Below are 22415 nucleotides of genomic sequence, written 5' to 3' on the forward strand. Positions count from 1 at the left end.
AGGGCCATTGGGATGAGCTGTGGGGGATGTGGGGTAGGGGAGAACTTTGTAGAGTGGGGCTGAGGGTTGGACTCGGTGATCCCGAGGGGCTTTTCCAACCTAAATGATTCTGTGTGTAATCGCTGGACCCAATCTGTGGCTGTTCAGTCCTTGCCTCCCACCCTGTGCCATCTGCAGCATTTCCCTGATGAGCCAAGTTAGGGAACTGACCTGACAGGAAGCTACCTTTTCTTCCCTGGATTTTTACAAGGGTGATTCCCTGAGCCAACAACCTCTGGGGCCATGGGAACCTTGGTGGCAGGAGAAAGGGAGTCAGTGGGACCATACAGTCTGGAGCAGGGCAGACCATGCCCGTGGCAGCCAGCTGCTGTGGAGCCATCAGTCAAGTGATAACAGGTGCGTTAGGATTTTAATTGAGATCCTTTAAACGGGTTAGAAACGATTATGGGATGTGTTGTGATAAGAATCGTGGCAGTGGAAAGTTCAACCCTTGCCGACTTAAATCACCGTGTTACCAAGAACGATGTCCTTTGGAGAGAGTGTGGGTGTTGTCAACTGCCACTGATTTCTACTGTTGTTTTAATGTCATATTCATGTGGGTTTAGTTAAAAATGCACATATGTATTTCTTGTGTTGGGAACGTTCCTAATGACTCTTTTGGCAATTTCACGTCCTGCTGTGTACATTGGATGCAGCATCATTTACATTGTCTCTGGATTGCCTTTCAAGCACAGATGCCAAAGCCAAAGATTCCTACTTCAGGGAATGTAGTTTCATTGATACCTGAAGTTGTGGGTCCTTACCTAAAGTCAGTTGTTTCTTTTAACTTTCTGCAGAAATTTTAAAGCTGCTCTGTCCCGTGTTCCTGGGCAAAAGGTGTGACTTCTACCATTTCCCCCCCCCCGTTGTGATCGTAGGATAGCACTCAGATATTACTGGTATAACACTTTCCCCTGGAGACAGGATGGTCATTAAGATATAAATATTGTTGTTGGCTCTATGAACATGTTCAGAAATTTATTCTTGTAACCCTCGTGCAGGGTTATATGATCCATACGGCTGCAGGTACACCAGTTCTATTTAGAAACTGCTTTTAATTATGGCTATTATATGTAAAAACTTTCCCGATAAACCTTTTTATCTCTTTCATTTAAACAACCCTGTGCGGAGGTGCTTTTCCTTCCCTGCAGAAGGTTTTCTAGACAGATAATACTTGGAAAGTAAGAGTTAAGTTTTACTTTCTTTTTTTTTTTTTTTTTTTTTTTTTTTTTGGTAATTACAGCTTTTTGTACTTGACAGATTTCTATTTTTAATTATTTTCAAGTCTTATGTTCAGATCTTCTGGACACTCCTTGGCTCTGCATTTGGAACTCAGACATAACTAGTTAGTAATGCTAGAAGATTCTTACAGGAGCCCTGACTAAAGGGTTTTGATAAAGTAGTTAAGATATTAGTTAGGTTAAATTCTCCCCTTGACCTGTGATTTTTACATCTTAGCATTATGGAGTTGGGAAATCATCATAAGAGCATTACCATTCATCTAAAAACTGGAGTTAGATTCTTTTTTGTTTGCTTCTAAAGAGATTCCAGTGTTAATTTCCTGAACTGTTTGCAAAGCTGCAGAATATTTTGATTTATTTGTCTTGGTTTATTTTATATTTATTGCCAAATGACATGTTTGTAAAATGCAAAATCATACAATGTAATGTCTCTGGAAATTCTCTTGTCATACTCAATCTAAATTACTTTAAACAACTCTATCCTATTGCCATTTCTGAAAAGAACTGAATAATTACTAAACTAAATTCCGACAATATGCACAGGTTTGCTGGAAAGAAGAGTAGATAAAGCATATGTTTACATGACTTACACAATAAATGGTTTCCCTATGCAGTTTGCAAATAGTGATTATAATTTCATGTTAATAAGATGCAGGAAAATGTGCTGAAGGAATAGTGCTTTGCTGCTTTTGTCACAGTTTCATCAAACTGATTTTGTCAGCACTGGAGCATAACCCTTGCCACATCAGTTTGAGTGCTCATTAGGCAGCTGATTTGTCTGAATCCTCATTAAATTGATTAACTCATTTACTTATGGATGATGACATGTTATGTGGTACAGGAATGGTGGTTAGAGACTAGAATCAAGACTCATGTTGAGTGGCTTAGTATTCAGTTGTTCATTTGTCTCTGCAATAAACTGCCGCGTTCAGGTAGTACAGAATCAGCGATTTACATTTTGCAAAAGTGTGGCATCAGCTGAAGGCTCGAACTTACGTTGCGTAACCTTGCACCTCTATTGGTAAACTACAGACAGCAATTTAGGAGCTTCTTGGGTTTATAGCTTGTTCTAATTTGCTATTTATTTCACTTGGGTGCTAGACTTTCTCATAAAGAACCCAAAAGGCTCTCTTGAACATTTGTTTTAATGTAAATTAAAGAACGAAAGGGAAACGAGTAGAAAACCTCTTCAGTTATACGTTCAGAAGAGGGAGACGTTATTAAGAGAGGATATTTAAAGCAGATTGCTGAAAGATAGCTTTCAGAAAAATGATCAAAGTAACAAAAAAAAAAAATCGTTTGATGATTTAGATCAAATCCTATGTATACCCAGAGTCTAGAAATTTATATTTTAAAAGTGTCTTATGTTCGTACACTTCTGATATTTTAAGGTGCTCCCTGGAAGTGCTGACCGTATGCAAGTCATGCTGAAATGTGAGCTTTGGATGCCAGCTACAATTTTGGTCTTCATATGTGAAACTAGAAAAGAAAGTGTAAGCACGCAGGTTTTACGAAATAATAAATATTTTGGGTCTAATTCAGTGACTCTGCAATGCGGCAAGTATCTTAACTTGTTTGTGTATTTAGGACTCAAGGTTGTTGGGATAGCTCATAAAGTAGTTGAGTATGTCAAACTTCATCAAGATGAAGCCCAAGTTCTTGAGTGGTCAAATGACTTGTTTCAGTAAGAATTTAATTTGCTTATTCCATGGCTGAGTGTACCATGGACACAAAGTAGTGTGAGGATGTCCTATGCTTTGAAGAAGCAGAATGCTTTTTGTGTTACTAGGGTGCAATACAGGCCTAGTCATGGACTGTGGCAGTATCAGAGAATCATAGTTTGCAAACATAAGACAGAGATCATCATCTCTAAATGTAGAAACAGAAGAAACCGAGCGCTACAGACTGGCCAAGGTACAAGAAAAGAAGAAACAAGATACTTTCAAAGACCAAAGAAGAAATTTTCAGCACAAAACCAGCAGCTGTCTATGTCGGCAAACTCTTGAAGCTTTTAGAGGCAGGGTGTTGGAGTGCTTTCAATTTCTGGAGAAGATGCACAGCAGAGCTTCAGATATTAGTGAGTGGCTTCTTTTTAACACATAGAGAAATGGAAGGAACCGGAGAGGTGCGTGACTGAACACCAAACTAATCATACGTAGAGGCTGTTCTGACTGGGGTCAAGATTTTACTAAACCAAAGTTTTAGAAGCATTCCCTTCAGTGATAGTACTGGCTTAAGCAGTCCTCAGGTGCCATCATATCACCTTGTTCCCCTCCCTTCCCCAGGTGTTCCCAGGAAAGTATTTTGCATGGGGAAGCATCTGATTGAAACCTTTTTCATCATCTGGTTTGCCCTTACATTTTTTTTCCTTCTCTTCACCCTATGTTACTTTCTATCTGAACCACTTATCCAACTCCAACTTACCACACGACCTCTAACATACTACTGTTAGAACAGGGGGTTTGGGGTACAGGTAGAAAGCGATGGGGATGGATGAGATGAGGTGCAACGTGAGCTGGACAGCCACCTGCAAAAATGCTCATGAAACTGCAGTTGAATGGAAGATGATTGAGCAGGAGAGAGGAAATAGGGTTTGAATGGCTAGGGAAATAAGAGAAACTTTTAATGGACAAGAGAGTTAGAAAAAAGGCAGACCATTGAGGGGCATGGAAAAGTGATGATTATTTTTATAAGTTAGAGCTGTGTGTCTGTTCTTTAATGTAAAAGATAGTCAGCACTTGTTGTTTTTTTTTTTTAAAATCATGAGTGTATCTGTATACTATAATGCTATCCGTTGCAAGTTTTTATGGTCATAAGAATGACTGTCTTCCTAATTGAGTCTTCTCTGAATAAAGTAGAAACATCAATGTTCTCAGGCTTCTTAGAAGGTCAACACTAAATTTCTGTAGGATTGAGATGAGACAAAGCATGGAAAAATACCATTTTATTGTAATAGTTGCACAGTATTTGTGGTTATATTTGTTTATCCCGATACATGGTTGTATTGAGGAGCTAGTCAGATCAGTCTTGTTTCATTGAGATGATGACCAAAGTGCAAATGAAAATTTTTTCAAGGGGTTACAAAAACACTGGACAAAATCTTGCTCCCCTTCTGTAAAAGGAACTACTGTCACTGAATTAAACAGAGCTAGAATTTCACCCACCCTTTTATTTTTTGGGAGAAACAACTCCAAACATGTCTCATGTGGGTTTTTTTTTTTTTTACTAGATAGGTGTGGGGGGGTTAAATTTATTTTTTTTTTTCTCCCCAGAAATGTAATTTCTTTTAATTGACTAAGATACATGCCTGTGGTTGTACTGATGAGGAGAGTTACAGAAACAAGTTTTGGGACTCTGATTTCACTTAACGTTTCTGTAGAATCATTTTAGGGTCATAGAATGTTTGCAAAGTGCCTGTGGAACACGGTTAATATTCAAACAGGAAAGTGATCAGAGTTAAATTACTGGGCTCTAAATTTTTCTACATCCACCTATTTTCCGTCTTCACTTGCTCTGACAGTTATAGACCGCTTTCCTAATGGGGCTTGCATTTGAAGATAAGCCTGCATGTAAACAAATTAACTTTTCTTAAATGGAGAGCCATTTCATCTGCAATAATGTACCAATTCATAAACTATCAGAAGCATATTAAAAAAAAAAAAAGATAAATGACCCATTGTATAACACTTACTATTAGGCAGACTAGATGTCCCTGTGTTCTGAGAGATAAGGCTCTTGTATTATTACACCCTAATAAAATGAGTTAATGTTTTAGTATCAGAGATAAAAGGACAGTTGGATATATTTAATAACCAAACTGAGAAACACTTAATTTTAGTTGTCTGTAGCAATATAACACAAATTCCCCTGTAAAACAAATTGCACTTTTGGAATATACTTTAATGTGCATTCGACAAAGGAGAAAATGAGGTGATTGAAGTTCAATTTGTAGCATGTTATTAACCATTTCCGCTTGACTAGATGCGTAAAAGGATAATGGATGAGGGTTTTATTATTGCCTTTCTGCTAAAATGAAGTGGTGTAAAAGATAAGGTGATGAGATTAATGAACATAAGGAAAAGGCGTAATCAATCAAACTCCAACAGGGAGATGAGATGACAGTACTTAAGATTTGCAAGGATACATGTTTTAAAAAGTGGATTTTATCAATACCGACATTTTGTTGGGGTGGAATGCCGAGAAGCAGGTACTTGCCAGTTTTAGTTATTTTTTGGTAGGTTCTTTATGCTACTGTATATTTGAAGCTTTGACAATTAATATAGCAAATTAAAGTTAGTAAGTCTGGTTTTTTTTAATCTAAAATCCACATTTAAAAAACCCTATATAATTATTAATCGAGGACAAACAAATACAACTTTTGTCAACCAGAAGCAATGTTTTCTTCATCAGTTCTTGAACTGGCGGAACACTCTTAGCTGTGTCTGAATGAGTTACTTTTCATCTTTGTGCTACTGCCTCAAGTTTTGCATCACAGTTACTCAAGTAGCTACTCTTCATGCACTCAAGGAAAAGTGAGGAGTGCTTTCCTTCCCCTGCAGTAAGTGCCCAGCCATTAAACTCCACAAGGTTTCTGCTTCAGCTGGAGACAGATTATATTGTAGAGATAAATCTGCAAAAGCTGTGAATGTGCTCCTCCCCGTAAGGTGTGATATTTTTGTGTTTCAGATCTCAAATGCAGTATTTCTTTCTTTGACACATATCTTAAGATGATTAACCTACTTGAATAGCTATATGGCTGACATATTATGGAAAGAATTGATTACAGGTATTTTGGATTTTCACTGATGTCAGATCCCAAATTGTTAGAATTATTTGCAACTACTCCAGCTGCAGTTACTCATAGAGAAAACCCTCACTAACCTAAAGGTAAGTCTTCTATCTTACATGACACTTTCTTTCGTTTTTTTGTTTTGGTTTGGTTTGGTTTTTTTTAAAGCATTGAGTATACAAACTAAGTCACTTAAAACTGAAAATGCTGCTACAAAATCAATTTTTCTTAAACCTTCAATTTCCTGCTTTTTTTTAAAAAATATATCTTTTTCAAAACGCAGAACTGACTGGGAAGGGAGCTGCTATCCAGGTAGGGTTTTTTTCCCACTTAAAAGGTTTAAGAAGAGCTCCCACATCATTCCTTCAAATGTGGTTCAGTTACTTGATAAGAGTTGGCTATGAAAATGCTGCTTTAACTTGGTTTGGTTAATGCAGAATGCAAAACAGGGAAAATCATTGTATTTTCTCAAGGAACTATTAGTTCTTGGGAGCACTTTGAGCAGGATGGATAGGATATTGATCTGAGGTTAGGTTTGTCTAAAAAAGCTCTCTAAAATACTTTTTTCCCTTCACCTTCAGCATTTATAACACTGTTACATACTGGCTGGAACCTGGTACTTTGTAAATACTCCCACATTAGACTTGACTTTTTCTGGCTCTGAGGAAAACTTCCAGTTGTGCAAAGCAGCATCGTGGATTTGTAAGATAAATGCGGAACACAGCCCAGCTTACAGTTCTTCAGAAGGGCTGATATTTTCACAGAGACTTACTGTCTTCTCTCCTCCTGTCATCTGCAGAATCCTTTGATAGGCTGTTTTTTATGGGGCCCTCAGGAGTAGCAAGTTTTAGATTTAATACCCCAGGGGGAATGATAAGGCAAATCATGTTGTTGGATCAATTGCTGAACTATCCCCAGACTGCCATGTCTGTGTATCTGGTACACTTGAATCACATTTCCAAGCCTTTATTATCAATCATTTGGACTAGAAACGCAGTTTAATTTTCTATTGCATTTTAAAGCTGAAATTAGGATTATGTTCTTGTTCTGTTACCCTGGAATCCTAGATGTTGTTGCAGACCTCGTATTAGCTATGTCCATGGCTTGCTTAAGATTGGAAAAGGGTCTGTACTTGTAGGAATGCGCTGAAGCTGAACCATTGTGTTTTACCATTTACTAAGGTAAAAACCAGCAGCTATTCTATAAAACCTCCCTTTCACATTGTTTTTTTTTCTTCTTTACAAATGTGATAAGTTTTAATTGGTCAAATTATTTCTATTGGTGATCTTAAGAGATTCTCCCCTGCAGTCGCAGGCCGTGGCAAATCCTTTGTCACTGACTGATTACAGTTCCTTTGCCTGAAAAATTAATCTACTTTTACAAGAATATAAGCTAACTGTAAGAATACAGAATATGAGGGATGCTCACGTGGGTCTTGATTTTAAAAAGTGAGTGTAGGGAACACGTCCTTTGATAACCAAGAACACTTCCTCTGTGTGGTTGTCGTACCTGTGCTCTGCTTTGGTTTCCAGTCACAGTGAGTGGAGAAGCGCTTGAGCAACGGAAAGTTTATTAGCAGCACTGTGCTACCTTCTGCCCCAACTTCTGAGAGCAGGAAGGAAAATTTCTCTAGCATTAAGCACTACAGAGTCCTGGGCTGTGGAGCAGCTGCCAGGCACCCCAAAGAAGGCCAATGTGTGTCATTACGCAGCAGCCCCTGCATCTGCTCCCCTTTACTCAAGTCTGTGCAGCACAACGGTGGCCTTAAGCCATTTTCACCTTCCCATCCTTTTGCAAGCCACACCTTCTTGTGCCTTAGCTCTCACAAAACATAGCACAGAATCTCTTAATGTAAACTGCTGGATTGGCAGCTCTGGAGTCTGACTTTTCTCTTTGCCTTCAAGAGGCACATCTGTTCTTCTGCGTATGGGCTTGGTTCCCATTAATGAGCTGATCAGATGCAGTCTTTCATGATGACTGGTACTTTAGCTTCCTGCCAGATGTGTGGGGGTGTTTTTTTGTTTTTTGTTTTGTTTCTGATGAAGGGATATGAAGGTCAGCTTACAGGTCATCAGTGAAAAAAAAAAATCCTCCTTTTTGGCATGGAAACGTTTTTCATTGCCCATTTTCTTTTTTGTCCTCCTCACCCATCTTCTGCAAGATGAGATGAAAATGGCAGACACTGGATAACTGCCAGTGTTGCAGGTGCCTTAGTTCCCTACTTTCTTGGTTGTGGTTGCTGCGTCCACTTGCACGTGTTCTGGCTGGACAGACCTTTGGTGGATCCATAGAGAAGCAGCTTGCCCGTGGGACAAGTCACATCCTGAAAGTGGTGAAACAGGCAGGTGCAGGGCGCAGCAGTGGGAAATCTAACACGATCATTGTGGTTTGCTGTTCAAAACAGGAATTTGAACAGGCAGTTACAGCAAACATTAATCTTATTTTTCTAAAAAACTTGAAGAGTCTGCAAAACAGAGGTAGCTCTACACTGTTTTCTGTGCTCTGCTTTTGAGCTACATGCTCCTGTATGTCACCTTTCACCGTATCTAGTTATACTGCAGTGAGTATCAGCTGCTGTGAGTCATTAGTCTGGCACTTGTCCTAGTTTTCAGACTATGTACTTCTTAGAAATCAACCCATAAAGATTATCTCCAAGGCTTTTATGCATTAGGAATTTTATAAAAGAAGAGGGACCAACCAGAACTTTTAACTTGAAAAAAAAAAAACAAACAACGCAACCCACAACATGGTAATACCTTCTTGTCATAAAAGAAGAATCTGTGGTTGATTCCTTTTTCTGACTTTCTCAGGTACTTTCATCTTTTAAACAAGAGAAAGCTTTTAGGACTTGTTTTGAAATCCCTTAATTAGTTTAGAGATATTTTTTTATTGCAGTAATGTTACAACATCATGGCATACATTTGACCCATTAGCAGAAATGAGCAAAGCAGAACAGCATCATCTGTTCAAAATTGGAAAGGGACAAAGTCCTCTGCTAAATGCTGTCATTTTAATTGTTACAAATTTGGCAAATATTAGCAGATGCTTCTGATACGCATGCATAAAATATTTTTTTTTTTCCTCAGAATTATGAAAAGAGGGCCCCATCCAAAGAAACTCAGGTCTGGCGGTGTAGGAGAGAATAAGAAGATAGTCATTCCCACAAATAAGTTTTGATTGTCTGAAAACCAGACCAACTGAAAACTCAAACTGATCTCTGCATGAGTGATTCATCAGAGATGGTGAGGCTGCATCTCTACCACTCGCTTCCTCTAATTTTGCTTCAGTTGTCTTATACAAAATGACTTGGTACCCTTCGCTGCATAAAATCTTTACAGGAAGAAATCTGACCTTGATGCCCTTTGGAGGTATCAAGTACTGGAGAGTTGGGACACAGAACAACCAGCCCTTGCTGGTATTCTTCAAGAGTATTTTTAACTCGCTTATTTCAGACACATGCACTTGGTGTGTCTTCCTCATAAACTGCAGCTGAATGAGTCCTGTGTTGTCTTAGTTCTACTAGGAAGCTTTCTATATGATTATGTTTTAAGTACGTTGACAAAATTTGTATCATGGTCATACTTACCACCTCAAAAACATACATCTTTTTTGCTTAATGGTAATACGGCTACAGGATACACTGAAAGCCTTTGAGGTTTTTTGTAAAACAATGGCAAGTGGAATTTCCCCACCTAATTTTCAAAAATGTCTCGTGTAGGGTAGCTAGTATGGAATGCACCACGGCACCATTCATTACTACAGAGGCTTCTATTAATAATACTTTATTTCAGAATTTTTGATCCAAATTCCATGACTTCATGCTGCTTTGACAGCTTTTACGCAGTGAGAAATCATTTCATTGAGTTTTGCTCAGTGATGCTTAAGTTCTTTTCTTGAGCTTTTGCAGGTAATGTGTCGTTTTTTCCATCTATACAGAATGAAATCAACAAAACTAGCTTTTTTTTAGTATTTACACTGCGTATGCTTAACTGATGGAATTCATTGACACATGAAATCATGAAGTTGTGTGATTTAATGCAGTTCACAAAGGGGTTAAGGAATCTGTCAATCTGTGTGGACATCAAGACCAGCCAGAATTGTACTTAATAATTAGAATGAATTAAAAGCACTCTCCAAATTTTGAAACTTATGATCTAATGAAGGAAAAAATGCAAAAATACTCTACCCACTGTGCAGAACTATGTTATGCTTTTCTGCAGTCTCTCAGTCATATTTTAATACGTGCACACACACACACTCGTGTGACATTTACCCATGGGCTTTCCTAAGGGTATCTTCAATCTTAGATAATTTAAGCAAATCTGGATCCATACAGACCCACTCACATGAGGCACAAACAGAGTGATTCACATGCACTTCAGTGGGGAAGGTACAAGGCACATCTCAGAGTTTCCTTTAGACAATTTATGCTTATGACTAATCTGAGTTATTTCTGTGTAATTCAAAGATATCTTGGTTACAATTTGTTGTCTGTACCTTTTTGCTTAGTAGGCCTGTGAAGTTTGTGTAGGTGCTAACATCGGTGCTATAGGAAAGAGCATGAATTGGTAACCCCGATAGAGTAAAAATTGTTGCCATTCTCCTTTACGTGTATAGATTATAAACGCTGCTGTAAATAAATAAAAGTTGGGGTGAAGAACTCCCAGGTTAAGTTAATTCATGTGCTTTTTTCTTGGTGGTCTTCATGTGCTCTAGAAGTGGTGTGGTGTGCGTGGTGGTTTTTTTTTTTTTTTTTGCAACAGAGTTTTGCAAAATCACATTGCAAGTGTATTATGAATAAAAAATTACTGAAGCAAATGAAAAGAGGATGATTGGCTAGGGAGCTGCCCGTCTAAAATAGCACATTAAAAAACCCCACAACCCCTGTCATGGATTCCTGTTTTCTTATATATGCTTTTGGTACTTGCAGGTGTTTCATTGGTGTTTCTAGAGGGCATGGTTTGTGGACTGGGTTGTAGCCACGCTGCATTTTTAGTGCTTCTGAGGCACCTTACGGGAGATTGCTTTTGAAAGGCTGCCTTTGGTGGTCTCGGTGATCAATTAGTGCTAATTCTTACTTTGTAGCATTTTGCATCTCAGGAATTGGTAATTATAATTTGCATGCATGTTTATTGGAAGCACACCGAGACTTACCACTTTGTTTCACACATGTCAATGAGCAACTGGTTGGTCACTGCTTACCTAGCCTGTTCCTGAGTTAGTGGTAGAACCTGAGGATGGACACAAAATCTGAAATAGCCACTGTCGCAGAAGGTGCGAGCTGAAGAATTTGTAAATCATTACAGTTAATTCCTGATGGCAAACTGCCCCAGCTGATGTAAGCAGCTGGGTGATCCTTTTGTATCTACCTCTTGAGCAGATTCTACTGACTCTTAAATCAGAATGGAACAGGCTCACTAAATCAAGACATCAGTCAACTCCTACGAGAATCTGTGAACTCTTGCAATTCTTGCTCCTTTTTATCATAAATAAGCCTGCTGTCTTATTTTCAAAAGAAAGGCATAACTTTACATCCTTAACCTTGCAGGGCTTGGACAGCCACCCAAACCTAGATTCATTTGCTTCTTCTTGAACTTCTGATTTCTAGGCTGCCTAATTTAACTTACAAACCTACCTTTGGCAGTCAGATCTTTTAGTACTTTGGGTTGATTAAATGTCGTCTGCCAGTGGCAATGAAACTCTTCTCTGTCAGTGTCAGCACGGTTAATCAAAAGGGAAAAAAAGTTGTTGGTAAAATACTGGATTCAGCAGAAGAGTGAGATAGTTGGTGCTAACTTTGCTAACGTTGTCCACAGATTTATTAGTCCATGCGAGGTGTTTAGAACCTCGCAGTCAAATCAGAAAAATTCTCAATATGGGTTCCGCCGATAAATATTTTTCTAAGTTACATCTTGATAATCAGGGAGAAGGTTATCTGTAGTTACTAGTCGACCAATTTCAGGAAATCTGCATTGCATGCTTTTTTCACTTTGAAATATAGCTTTAGTGTCAGGATAAAGAGAGAAAATATAGTTGTGCATTCCTCTATTTTAATCATCTGGGAAGTATTTTTCATGTCATCACACATGTACCCATCTGTGGTTTGTGACAGTTTGACTCAATCAATTTCCAAACAAATGGTGGTTTTATTTGTATATTGCGTACATAGAAATTATTTCAGAACTGCATAGATCTAGAAACAAAACTTAAGTTCTAACCAAAGATTAAACTATTTACAGGTCCTGAGGCCTTGAGGTGTATGAGGCTAGCATAAATAGTATACTGTGAAATAGGAATTTCAGTTCGTGGTAAATCTGTCTGTCCCCAGCAGCTTCAGATAAAATAATTTTATCCTTCTAGAGCACATCAATTTGCTAGTCAGTGGTTCATGTATCAAAGAGCATTCTGTGAAAATATCAATATCATTGGTTAATATAAATGAAATTAATTTTTAAAGCTGGGCTAAAGGTTGACATCTGAAAAATTGCATTACTTTGCAGAAGAGAAATTTCTGTCTTCCAGTGAAATTTCAGGTCATAAGGGCAAGTAATTTTCACAATCTTCAATGGGAACCAGTGAAATATGAACTTCATTGTCACCTAGCCCCAAAGCGATAAGATAAAATGAGCTGATACATCATTTGCTGTGGTTTTATCATCTCCTCCAGTAATTGGAAGAGAAAACATAAGAGTCCTTTACCACCCCCCTCCCCAGTCCCTTTACCACCCACACCCAGGCATAAGCCATTTTGCTCTGATCGATACAAAGGTCACAGAGTATTTATTTATTTATTTATTTAAATTTTTTATGCTGGGTAAAACTGTCTAGTGGAACATTAAAGTAATGAATATGTTTAATTGAGTTTGTCACCCATGAAAATGCTGAACAGAGTTGTACAGCAGACTCTGCGTGCCCACAGGAGGGACTGGATGGGAGACTACTCCTGTTTGCCTCTGGATTTCAGCGGCTGGTGGTGCCAATAGCTGAGATTTAAAATGAACGTCTTATTCGTGGTTCTCCTGAGAAATCGAAAATAAACTGATGTAAGCTGCGGTTTATTTAAGAGCATTTTGATATTTAAAATTATTAACAATCGGATCGAATTCTCTGTTGGACATACGTAAACAAAAACTTAAAGAGCAAGGAGAGTAGGATCTGAGGATCCTCAGTTGCAGGGCTGAGATTGCGGTGGAGATCCAGGTTCCTCATGAGCAGAATCAGGTTTTGTAACCTTTGGATGCTGTCATCTTGCCTCCCTGAACAAAAATGACCCCAAATGACAGAGACTGCTGCTAGAAGAATATATTTATGGATTTTATCTCACAACAGCAATCAAATTTAAATGCAAATTAAATGCTCTTTTTTTTTTTGGTCTGGTACATCATAACTTTTTTTCAGAAATATACAAATGTGCATCAGCTTTTTAAATAAGCTATTTAGTTTTTATTTTACTCGTGGCAGTTAAATTGGCTGGCACATTAAAGTAATATAATTATTCAATTACTGTTTCAGTTCTATAACCCATTTGCAGACTTAATTACTTCTAGCCTATTCACATTTTCAAGATCAATAGTACTTTTCTCTAAAATAAAATAAAATCTACGATAGCGGATGGGTTTGCTTAAAAGGTAAAGCAAAATGTGCGTTTAGTCCTCAGTAAAATATTACTTCTCTGTAGTGATGGCATCTTTTAACTCTTACATCTAATCCTTTACGAGAGACATTGTTTATGATCAACATTCAGGGAGGGTCTCGAAGAAAAGGTAGGGTGGGGCATTCGTTTTGAAAACTGTAAAAATGGCAGAATAGCTTCTGAGTGACCATTTTAATTAACTGATATTTTAATTAGCTGATACACAGCTGTGAATGGTGAGGAGAGGATTTCTCTATGTGTGGTCTTAATTCATGATCAGGTATCACTGTGCTACCTGAGTTTTCACGCAGCTCTCATTTCACAGTGCCCTCGAAGTGGAAATTGATGCTGGCTATTCTTTACTTACTAGTTTCTTGGGGAATTTCTTCCAGCCGTGCAGTTTCAGGGCCTGCAGCACGAGTATGAGGACTGGTTATGGGTTTAGATCTTCACTTCTATTCCTTTGAAGTAAAGAGGGACTTCAGGCAAAGGTGAAAGGGATTTTTATTTATATTTTATTTTATTTTTAGCGATGTTGTCATCCCGTCTGTTCCGTGGGTCTTGCCAAAGTGGAATCACAAAACGGTTTGTCTAATGAGATTTTTGGAACCGTAGAACTTCCCAATTGGCTCGTTTGTTTAAGTATGTTTAAACAAAACGGTAAACTGTATAAAATGTTTTTCCTCCCGTAAGGTGCAGTATCTTTTGAAATAAATGAAATGTGCAGTAGATTAAACTTCAGTCTGATGTGTTGAATCAACTGAAATTCTATAAATACTTTTTCTCCTAGGGAAGATGGTTCTGTTTGTGCAGATTAAACTAGATTGTACACTCTCATTAGTATTTACTCCACAAGTTGTTCCAGAAATTGTGGTGATAAAAGACAAAAATAAATGAGCCATTTTTCAACTGAGAATATTTTGCAATAGTATGAAGGTGGTAGTTGTTCTTAAATTCTTAGGGAGAATTCTGTGTTGTGTAGCTTATGGGTGAAAACAGGCAAATGTAAAACTGGTTTTTGAAAGTTTTAATTCTGATAATATCAGAAGTGGTAACATTGATTAAAAAAAATGTTAAAAATCCCTTTGCCAGAATAAACATGTGGAATTAATTTGAAGTACAAGCCAGCTTCTGCCACTAGGAGGTTCCATTAATAAAATCAGTTATTTGATGGGGAATAAAAGGTTGAATGGGATTTTCGTAAGGAATACTTAGTAACACACATGAAAGAAACGTGTTTGTCTTCTGGACCTTTCATCTACTATAGGTGGTGTGATGAGCGTGGAGCAGTAGTAATGATGCAGTTTCCATAGCAACTGGTTCATTGGCGGGCTAGACCTCTGTCTAGGGTGCTGTCAGTGAGCCTGGAGTTTCAGAGAACAGCATGTCCCAAAGAAGGTCTGCTTCCACCTAATCCAGTTTTAATTGAACTCCAGAGACTTTGAAGTGAAGCTGCAGAGCAGGCACGCACTGTTCCAACTTGAAACGAAGGCCTTGCTCGCCTAGGCCTCAGCTGCTTCTCTCTCCTGATAACTTCTGTTAATGAATGGTTTAAAGAATTGTTACAGTGGGCACTGGTGCTGCTTCTGCAGCGCCGTTCCAGTTTCCACTGCAAATCCTCTTATACTGAATTTAATAACTTTATCGTGGCTGTACAAAGTGCACGACGTAAACCTCCTCTGCTATTTTCAAGTCGGTGCTTTTCCTTCTAGGTTTTAAGAAGTTGCATGCGGCAAGCTTTCGGTCACGGGCAGGGTTTCCACTGTCACCAAAAAGCAAAAAAAGAAAAAACAAACAAACAAACAAAAAAGAAAAAAGCAGCTCGCTTCACAGGGTAAAAGTAATAATTATTTAACTTACTGATTTTACACACGGTATCCACGTAATAAGTGAATTTGCAACGCAGAGACTGGCTAGTGACAAGCAGGCTGTTGTGTTTTAATTGTTACTACAGAACAGCGGAGGTCATCACATTCCTGCCTGTCTCAAAAAATAATCATTGAAATTACAAGCTCCCATTTAAAAATGGATGAAGACCGGCAAAATGACTGAGGTTTTTGTACACAAGCACTGCAACCTTGTTTCCTTTGTTACCTCTTTTGATGTTGTGCTCTTTAAAGGATATTTATATGCACATGACAAAAGCCAACTGCGGTGGTTCTGAATAGCATCATAGAATTATACAAATCTGCCAATTAGTGTGGATGGGTTATAGATGTAGTGTGGCAAGTGTCAGCCCAGCCCAAGTCTGTTAGTTCCTCCGTTCCAGAAATGATTAGCAACTATTGACTATCTCAGGTTCTTTCATCACGTTTCTAGAATTTTGTGTCGGAGTAATTATTCATTTTTTCCTTCTTTTTCTGTGTTTGTGTTGGGAGAGAAATTGTGGCACTTGTGTTGAGGGGGAAGATAAGGAATTAAGTAAAAAAGGAAGAAGGGTGTGGGAGATGATTTGCTTTGTGCATTCTGATCTTCTGTGCTGTCTGCCACTCTGGTTTTAATTCACAGAGGTGACAGAGGATTTTGTACTGTGTTGTGCAGCGCTTTGGTAATGGTGCTTCTGCTCTCTGTGCCACAAAAATGCAGGTTACTTCTGAATATATGCTGCGTGTGAGGCAAAACCCTCCTTTGATAAAAATCTATAAGCAAATTATTGGGTTCATTAACAGTCTTTGTTAATGGCTTGAATGTCACTTTTTTATACGCAATATATTGCTCAAGTGAAATTTTAGCAGGAGCAATGTTAGCTAGAGTTATATCTGAATCTCCTTTTCCGCGATGGATTTTTCTTAAGTGCTTTTTGCAAAAATTGACTTATTAAAAAACTTGTGGTTTGTTCATCTGAGGCAGAGAAGTGTCCGATCTCACTGTCCCTGAGCACATACATAATTAAGCTTTGAAATGAAAAAGAAAAAGTGAAGCAACAAAGAAACAAAGTGGCTGAGGACTGAAAATGGGATTAGTTTGAATTGTGAAGGCAGACTAAGCATCTGTATCTGTCAGATGGGATGACAGGAATTGTAACAAGTTACTTTGACAACCGCTTACTCCATAGAGAGATTATGCTGAGTTCATTTGCAGGTTTGTGTTTAACCTTAGCTGACAAAATGATACTTAACCTCTTATACAGCCAACCTTTATAGTTCCAGAATTAATGAATGTTGCCTTAACAATAAACCTAAGGAACATTTTTTTTTCTTTAAAGACATTTTTTCTTTCTTATTTGTTACAGGCCTGTTATTACAATGCTGAAGTGAGTGCAGATACATCTAAAGGCACTAGTAATACATTTCAGAATATGTTTTTATGCTTTGCTGAAGTGCCAAACGTTTCATAATATTTCTGGAACTCCCTTGGTTATGGAAAAGAGGCAGTTGTCTTCAAGGGAAAAAAATACAAGCTAATTTTTAAAATCCTTAACATGAGTAGTTGAATTTAAGACTTCAAAAAACAGCGTGATTCAAAGTTTGAGTGTATTTTAATTTTCCTGCAGGTTTTGCATGCGATCAGTAGAATTCCATGTTTGTGCGTCAAACAGTTTCTCCTTTACAAAATTTTGCCTATACTGACAACGTATTTAAACCATTCTCTCTCTGTCTCTTTCCACTAGATTCTGGCATACACAGAAGGACTCCATGGAAAATGGCTCTTTTCAGAGATTCGATCTATCTTTTCTCGACGTTATCTTTTGCAAAATACTGCCCTGGAGATATTCATGGCAAATAGAGGTACTGTGAGTTTAGAGGATTTGGGGACGTGTGCATTCTGTTGAGCTGGTTTGGAGTGGATTTGTGTAGGTAGCAGAAGGGCTTGGATGAACTGTCTCGATATTGTAAGTTAGTGTATTTTTGTAATTTAGTTTCTCTGTTTCTTTTTTTTTTTTTTCAGTGAGGAATTATGATCAAACATAATAACTGGGAATTAGCAATGCCTCGCTTTCATCTATATCCATGTTTCTTTGGCATTCTCTGGAAACTCTTGCTTAAGGCACACCTACCTCCGACCTATTATGCATTAAGGTTTTGGGGTTTTTCTGGTCCCTTTGGAGGATCGATAATTGTTAGTTATGCAGACCAAGAACACGTAATGAAAGCACTACCAGATTAGACCAGTGACTGGTATACCTTGATGCTTTATTTCTAGTAATAATTTCTTTCATTTAGACCCTAGCTCAACTCTAAGAAATAAATGTAGATTTACCTTATTAACCTATTTTTCACCCTCTCCTTTCTTCCGTTCCTTTTCCAGACACACATATGTAAACATATGACAAGTCACTCAGTGTCGCGCAATGAGACTTGGAGAACTTTCTTCTGCTATTTTCTCACCCAAAATTTTCTTTTAAACTAGGTTATATGATGTTTTTGCAGTTTAAGATTCTTGAGGTACTTTAGTGCTTTTATACGGACAGTGAAATTTTGAAAAACACACGTTGTGAACTGCATACAGAGACACCATGTAGAGTAGGTCTTAATGTGATACTTTAAAAAATGTCAAACATTGGTTTGGTAATGATATGAAATGTTGTTGTCCTGAAAGCAGTAAACGTTTCATTGGACAACATGTTTCATGCAGTTAGTATGTTAGTCAAAACGTTTTTGACTTAAAACGGTCTCTAATCTTGAGCATGGCCGGTAAGTATTCAGACACATATCTCACAGAGCATTTTTGGACATATGTGAAGCGTGTGTTGTCCAACCGAATATTAACCATGTGCATAAACACCTTCCTATTTTGGAACATGGAGCTGTACTCTGTGAAGTCATAAATCTCTGCTGGAGATACCAAAATTAGTTTGTTATTTAGATTTTTAGGTTGCTATTTCTTAAGTGTCATTGAATGTTTCAAACAAAATATGAAGATAATATTTTGAAGAATATATCTTGAGAATATAGAGAAAGTAAACTAGTAAATGTGTGATCCAATTAATATAGAGACTTTTTTTTTTTTTTTTAATTAGTTCTAGAAAGTCAATCTGTTCAACACCTAAGTTTAGGATTAAATCTTACTGGGCCAGAAAGGCTAAAATAAAAGGTGTAAAATCATGCCATATTTCAACTCTTGTGTTCACAGTGGGTGTCATGTTCAACTTTCCTGACCAGGCAACAGTAAAGAAGGTGGTTAATTGTCTACCTCGAGTCGGTATTGGTACTGTGTTTGGCCTACCCCAGACCAGGTATTTTACAATTTGAGTTAATTTTATCTGTCATTTCTAAGAGTTCTTTTTTCATCAAACCGACCTACATGGTTTGAAGCATTTACACTTACGGGTTTACAAAACAGGCACATCCTCAGCCTATCACTTCTGTGTGCTATTTGCAATGTGTTTGTATAATAAAAACTTTTGGATTTGAGATTTTTTTTTTTTTGGTGATTTCGGTCTGTTTTAGGGAAGATAGCTTCTTTTTGGCAATGAGAGTCACTCAGTTACCCTGCTTAAGGAAAACAGGTTTCTTTATGCTTGCCAACTCACTAAAATTTAAGATGTAAGACTAGTTGTAGGACTGATTAGCTTTTATGACACTGTTCAATTATATTAGATTAATATAAGCTCTGTAAAACTTAAACCTAGGTGAAAATGATCGTTCCTCATCAGAAGGGTATTGTAGCGAGGTGTAGGACAATATGAGTGAACAGCATGGGAAAGACTGGTGTGGTGTGCTCGCGTTTTAGCTCTGGAGGACATTGTTCAAATTTCACATAGGGAGAAACCAGCATTGCGGTGTCAGGCTGTGTGTTTGGATCCTAAAATGGAAGAATATGGTACAGTTTGCTGCATCTTTTTTACCAGAAGATGAGGGCTTGATTACCAAATTACACTCTGGATTAAACACGGCAGCACAGTTTAATGTTCGCTGAGACTGATGGAAAAAGGAGTTATTTGAGGTATCCCTCTCTAGTTGAATCGGTTACCTCTTGTATTTTAATGATTTATAAATTGTTTTTAAGTAGGTTAATTTCTAAATTTTTAGAAGAAATAGCAACTCTTAAGGAGTATCTTGCTTGTTGTTCCTTTAAATTTTTATTTTTTTTAAAGATTTCTGTGAATAGAAATAGCGCTAAAATAGTTGGGGATGTTTTCTCTTGAGTTTTGTAGCTTACTTTTTTTTCTTTTTCTCAAGTCCAGAAAAATTTCTCTTGAATTGCAGTTATAGCCACTCTGCAAGAACTTAAAGGATTTCTAATTACAGAAGCAAATTATGCATGGAAATTTTAAAATATACATGAAAGTATAGACATATTTGTTCAAAATTTCACATCCATTTATACCGATAAATTTGTTTAGAATATAATGCAGTTTATTAAAATAAAAATTCAGTTACTGTAACAGCTTTCTGTAATTGTTTACCAATAGCTGTAAAGATTTGATAACTAAGACTATATCTAGATTTATTTTTTTCCCCTAAATGATGGAGTTCCAGTATTTACAGATGTTTTTATTATGAACAAAACAGCCTTGGGAATTTTATGATAAGCTCTCCTCTGCTTGATTTATCACTCTAAGGAATGACTTCTTTCACAAACATTTTCACAGTCTTCTTTCACAAACATTAGGAAATTTGGCATCAAATTCTAAAAGTTTAATTGAGTTATTTATGACTAACTCCCCAACACTGCCCAGAATTTAAATCTCAAGAGAATGGATTTCATAATGAAGTTCTATCCTTTTATCATTGTTTTCCTTTGTTCTTGAGGGATTTAAAAACCTCTCTTAAAAGATGACTTTATTCCTATGTGAAATTCTAAGTGTCATGTAATTTTCTTATTTAATGGGCTGCCATTTCTCTAAATCACTAGTAACATATTTCTGTAATAGATCAAGCCTTGCTGGAGCAGCTGAATTTGCACAGCTGTAAAGGTTTCTGTTTGAAAGCTTTCAAATCTTGACTTATCCAGCTGTCAGATGTTTTAAGCCTTTTGTTCTTCCTAGATTGTAAAACTTTAAAAATGAACTTCAAGTATCCAAAATAGCAATTTGATCTCCAGAGAAATCTAGCATAGAACTAATAAAGAGAATGTGTACAACTGCCACTAAAATTCAGATAGGTAAAAAGGATGACCCACCAGTTTTTCTCATTGTTTGGTTTTGGTTTTGTTTTTTTTTTCCAGACGCATCTCTTTGGCTAGTCCACGACAGATTTTCAAAGCTTCCAATATGACCCAGCGATGGCAACACCGAGAAATTTCCAACTTTGAATACCTGATGTTTCTAAACACTATAGCAGGTAACAAATGACAACAGTGACGCAGAAAGAGATTTAGTGGTGTCAGAGTCTCAACAGAGAGGGGGCACGATTAGATTTTGCCCTTTTAATAAATAGCTATTTCAGTGTACAATTTTCTCCTGAAGAACAACTTCACACAATCCTCCTAATGTACTTCATTCATAATTGGGTTTATGTTTTTGTAAGAATGGAGAGGCATACAATTCATAATGCTGTACTGAACTGCACTTAAAAGATGTCTCTAAATGCAGAGTATCTTGGCTGTTGTGGAAGGACAGGATCTACACAGACCATCTACTATTTAGGAGAGCCTTAAGAATAGTAACTTTTTCATCCCTTAGTATTCTAAATTTTAATATTCCTAAGTACTGTCCTCCCTAAATACTGCTGATGTGGCAAGTTCTCTGTAGGGCTGGAACCCTCTGGGAAGTCTCAACTGGGGAGCAGGATATTCCTGGAGCTGAGAAATACTACTGTTTCAAGATGTATGGTTGGGCTCGGGAAATAGCATAGCGGTGCTGTGCCAGGACACCATTCAGCCATTCCCAAATCATAATTCATACCCCTGTGTGCTTGTCTGACCCCTCATTCTGTAAATGCTAAGCTATGTTTCATTTAACCAATCTTGCCCAATTAGCTTCTAACGAACTGGACTTTTTTAGTAAATGGAGGATAATTGTTAGGTCTCAGGACTTCTCTTATTTTCCAACGTATTTTTTTCTCAGAACAACTTATAAAATATCTCCATTTTCAGCCCTTTATTTATGGTATTGACAGTGTTGAAAGGTCCATTAATTCCTTTTCAGGCTTTTCTCTTGCTAACACGGTTGATATAACAAATGCCTCTGCTTGCACTAATTACATTTCATACAGACGGTCAGTTTTGCTGGTTTCTGTAATCAGTCATTAAGTCAGAGGTGCCAAGGATGCAGGCAAATTTTATAAAAGTAGGGGTAGATCTGCTTGCCTCGTTACTGCTGCAGAGGAATGAGGCAACACCATGACAGTGTTTCCTGTGCCTCTAGTGAATGATCCTTCTCAGCCTTAATGTGGTATAGAAATAATAAAGTGAATTCTTATCTGTTTGGTATTTGAGGTTAAAAGGAACAAAAAGAGATTATTACAGAAAAAGGGAAGGGTTAGTTGCCCATGATGGCGAGCTCAAAGATGGTTGTGCTGGCTAGGAATTTCAAACAAAGACAGATATCACAGCATCACCTAAGTAGCCTTAATCCTGAAAAAGTGATAATATGCAACATAACCAACTGATTGGGGAAAGAAAGGGTCTAGCTATACCACGTAAAAAATCTGCAAACTGGGATGGGATATTGCTGAACGGTGTAAGACAACCGGAAAAAGAAAAACTTAGGTGGAGTTTTAGAAAATGTTTTCCAACAACCTGATAGATTGGGTTATGGAATAATACTCCTGGGCGAGAAATAAAAGCCTGAGAGTCCTTTGAGACATTTAAAACCAAGCCAGGCAAA

At 37.6% G+C, this 22415-nt stretch overlaps 1 protein-coding gene across 4 annotated transcripts in view; it reads left to right on the plus strand.

Annotated features, from left to right (window-relative positions):
- Window positions 1-22415, plus strand: part of LRBA (LPS responsive beige-like anchor protein) — a 404059-nt gene that overhangs the window by 251348 nt on the left and 130296 nt on the right. For all 4 annotated transcript variants that reach the window (XM_026847510.1, XM_026847512.1, XM_026847511.1 and 1 more), the window contains 3 exons: window positions 17313-17430; window positions 18776-18878; window positions 20813-20928. In XM_026847510.1, the coding sequence (XP_026703311.1) occupies window positions 17313-17430; window positions 18776-18878; window positions 20813-20928 (337 nt within the window). The remainder of the gene's footprint in view (window positions 1-17312; window positions 17431-18775; window positions 18879-20812; window positions 20929-22415) is intronic.

This window comes from Athene cunicularia (genome assembly GCF_003259725.1).
Source record: "Athene cunicularia isolate RWA chromosome 4 unlocalized genomic scaffold, athCun1 chr4_part2, whole genome shotgun sequence".
In the NCBI taxonomy this organism is placed as follows: Eukaryota; Metazoa; Chordata; class Aves; order Strigiformes; family Strigidae; genus Athene; species Athene cunicularia.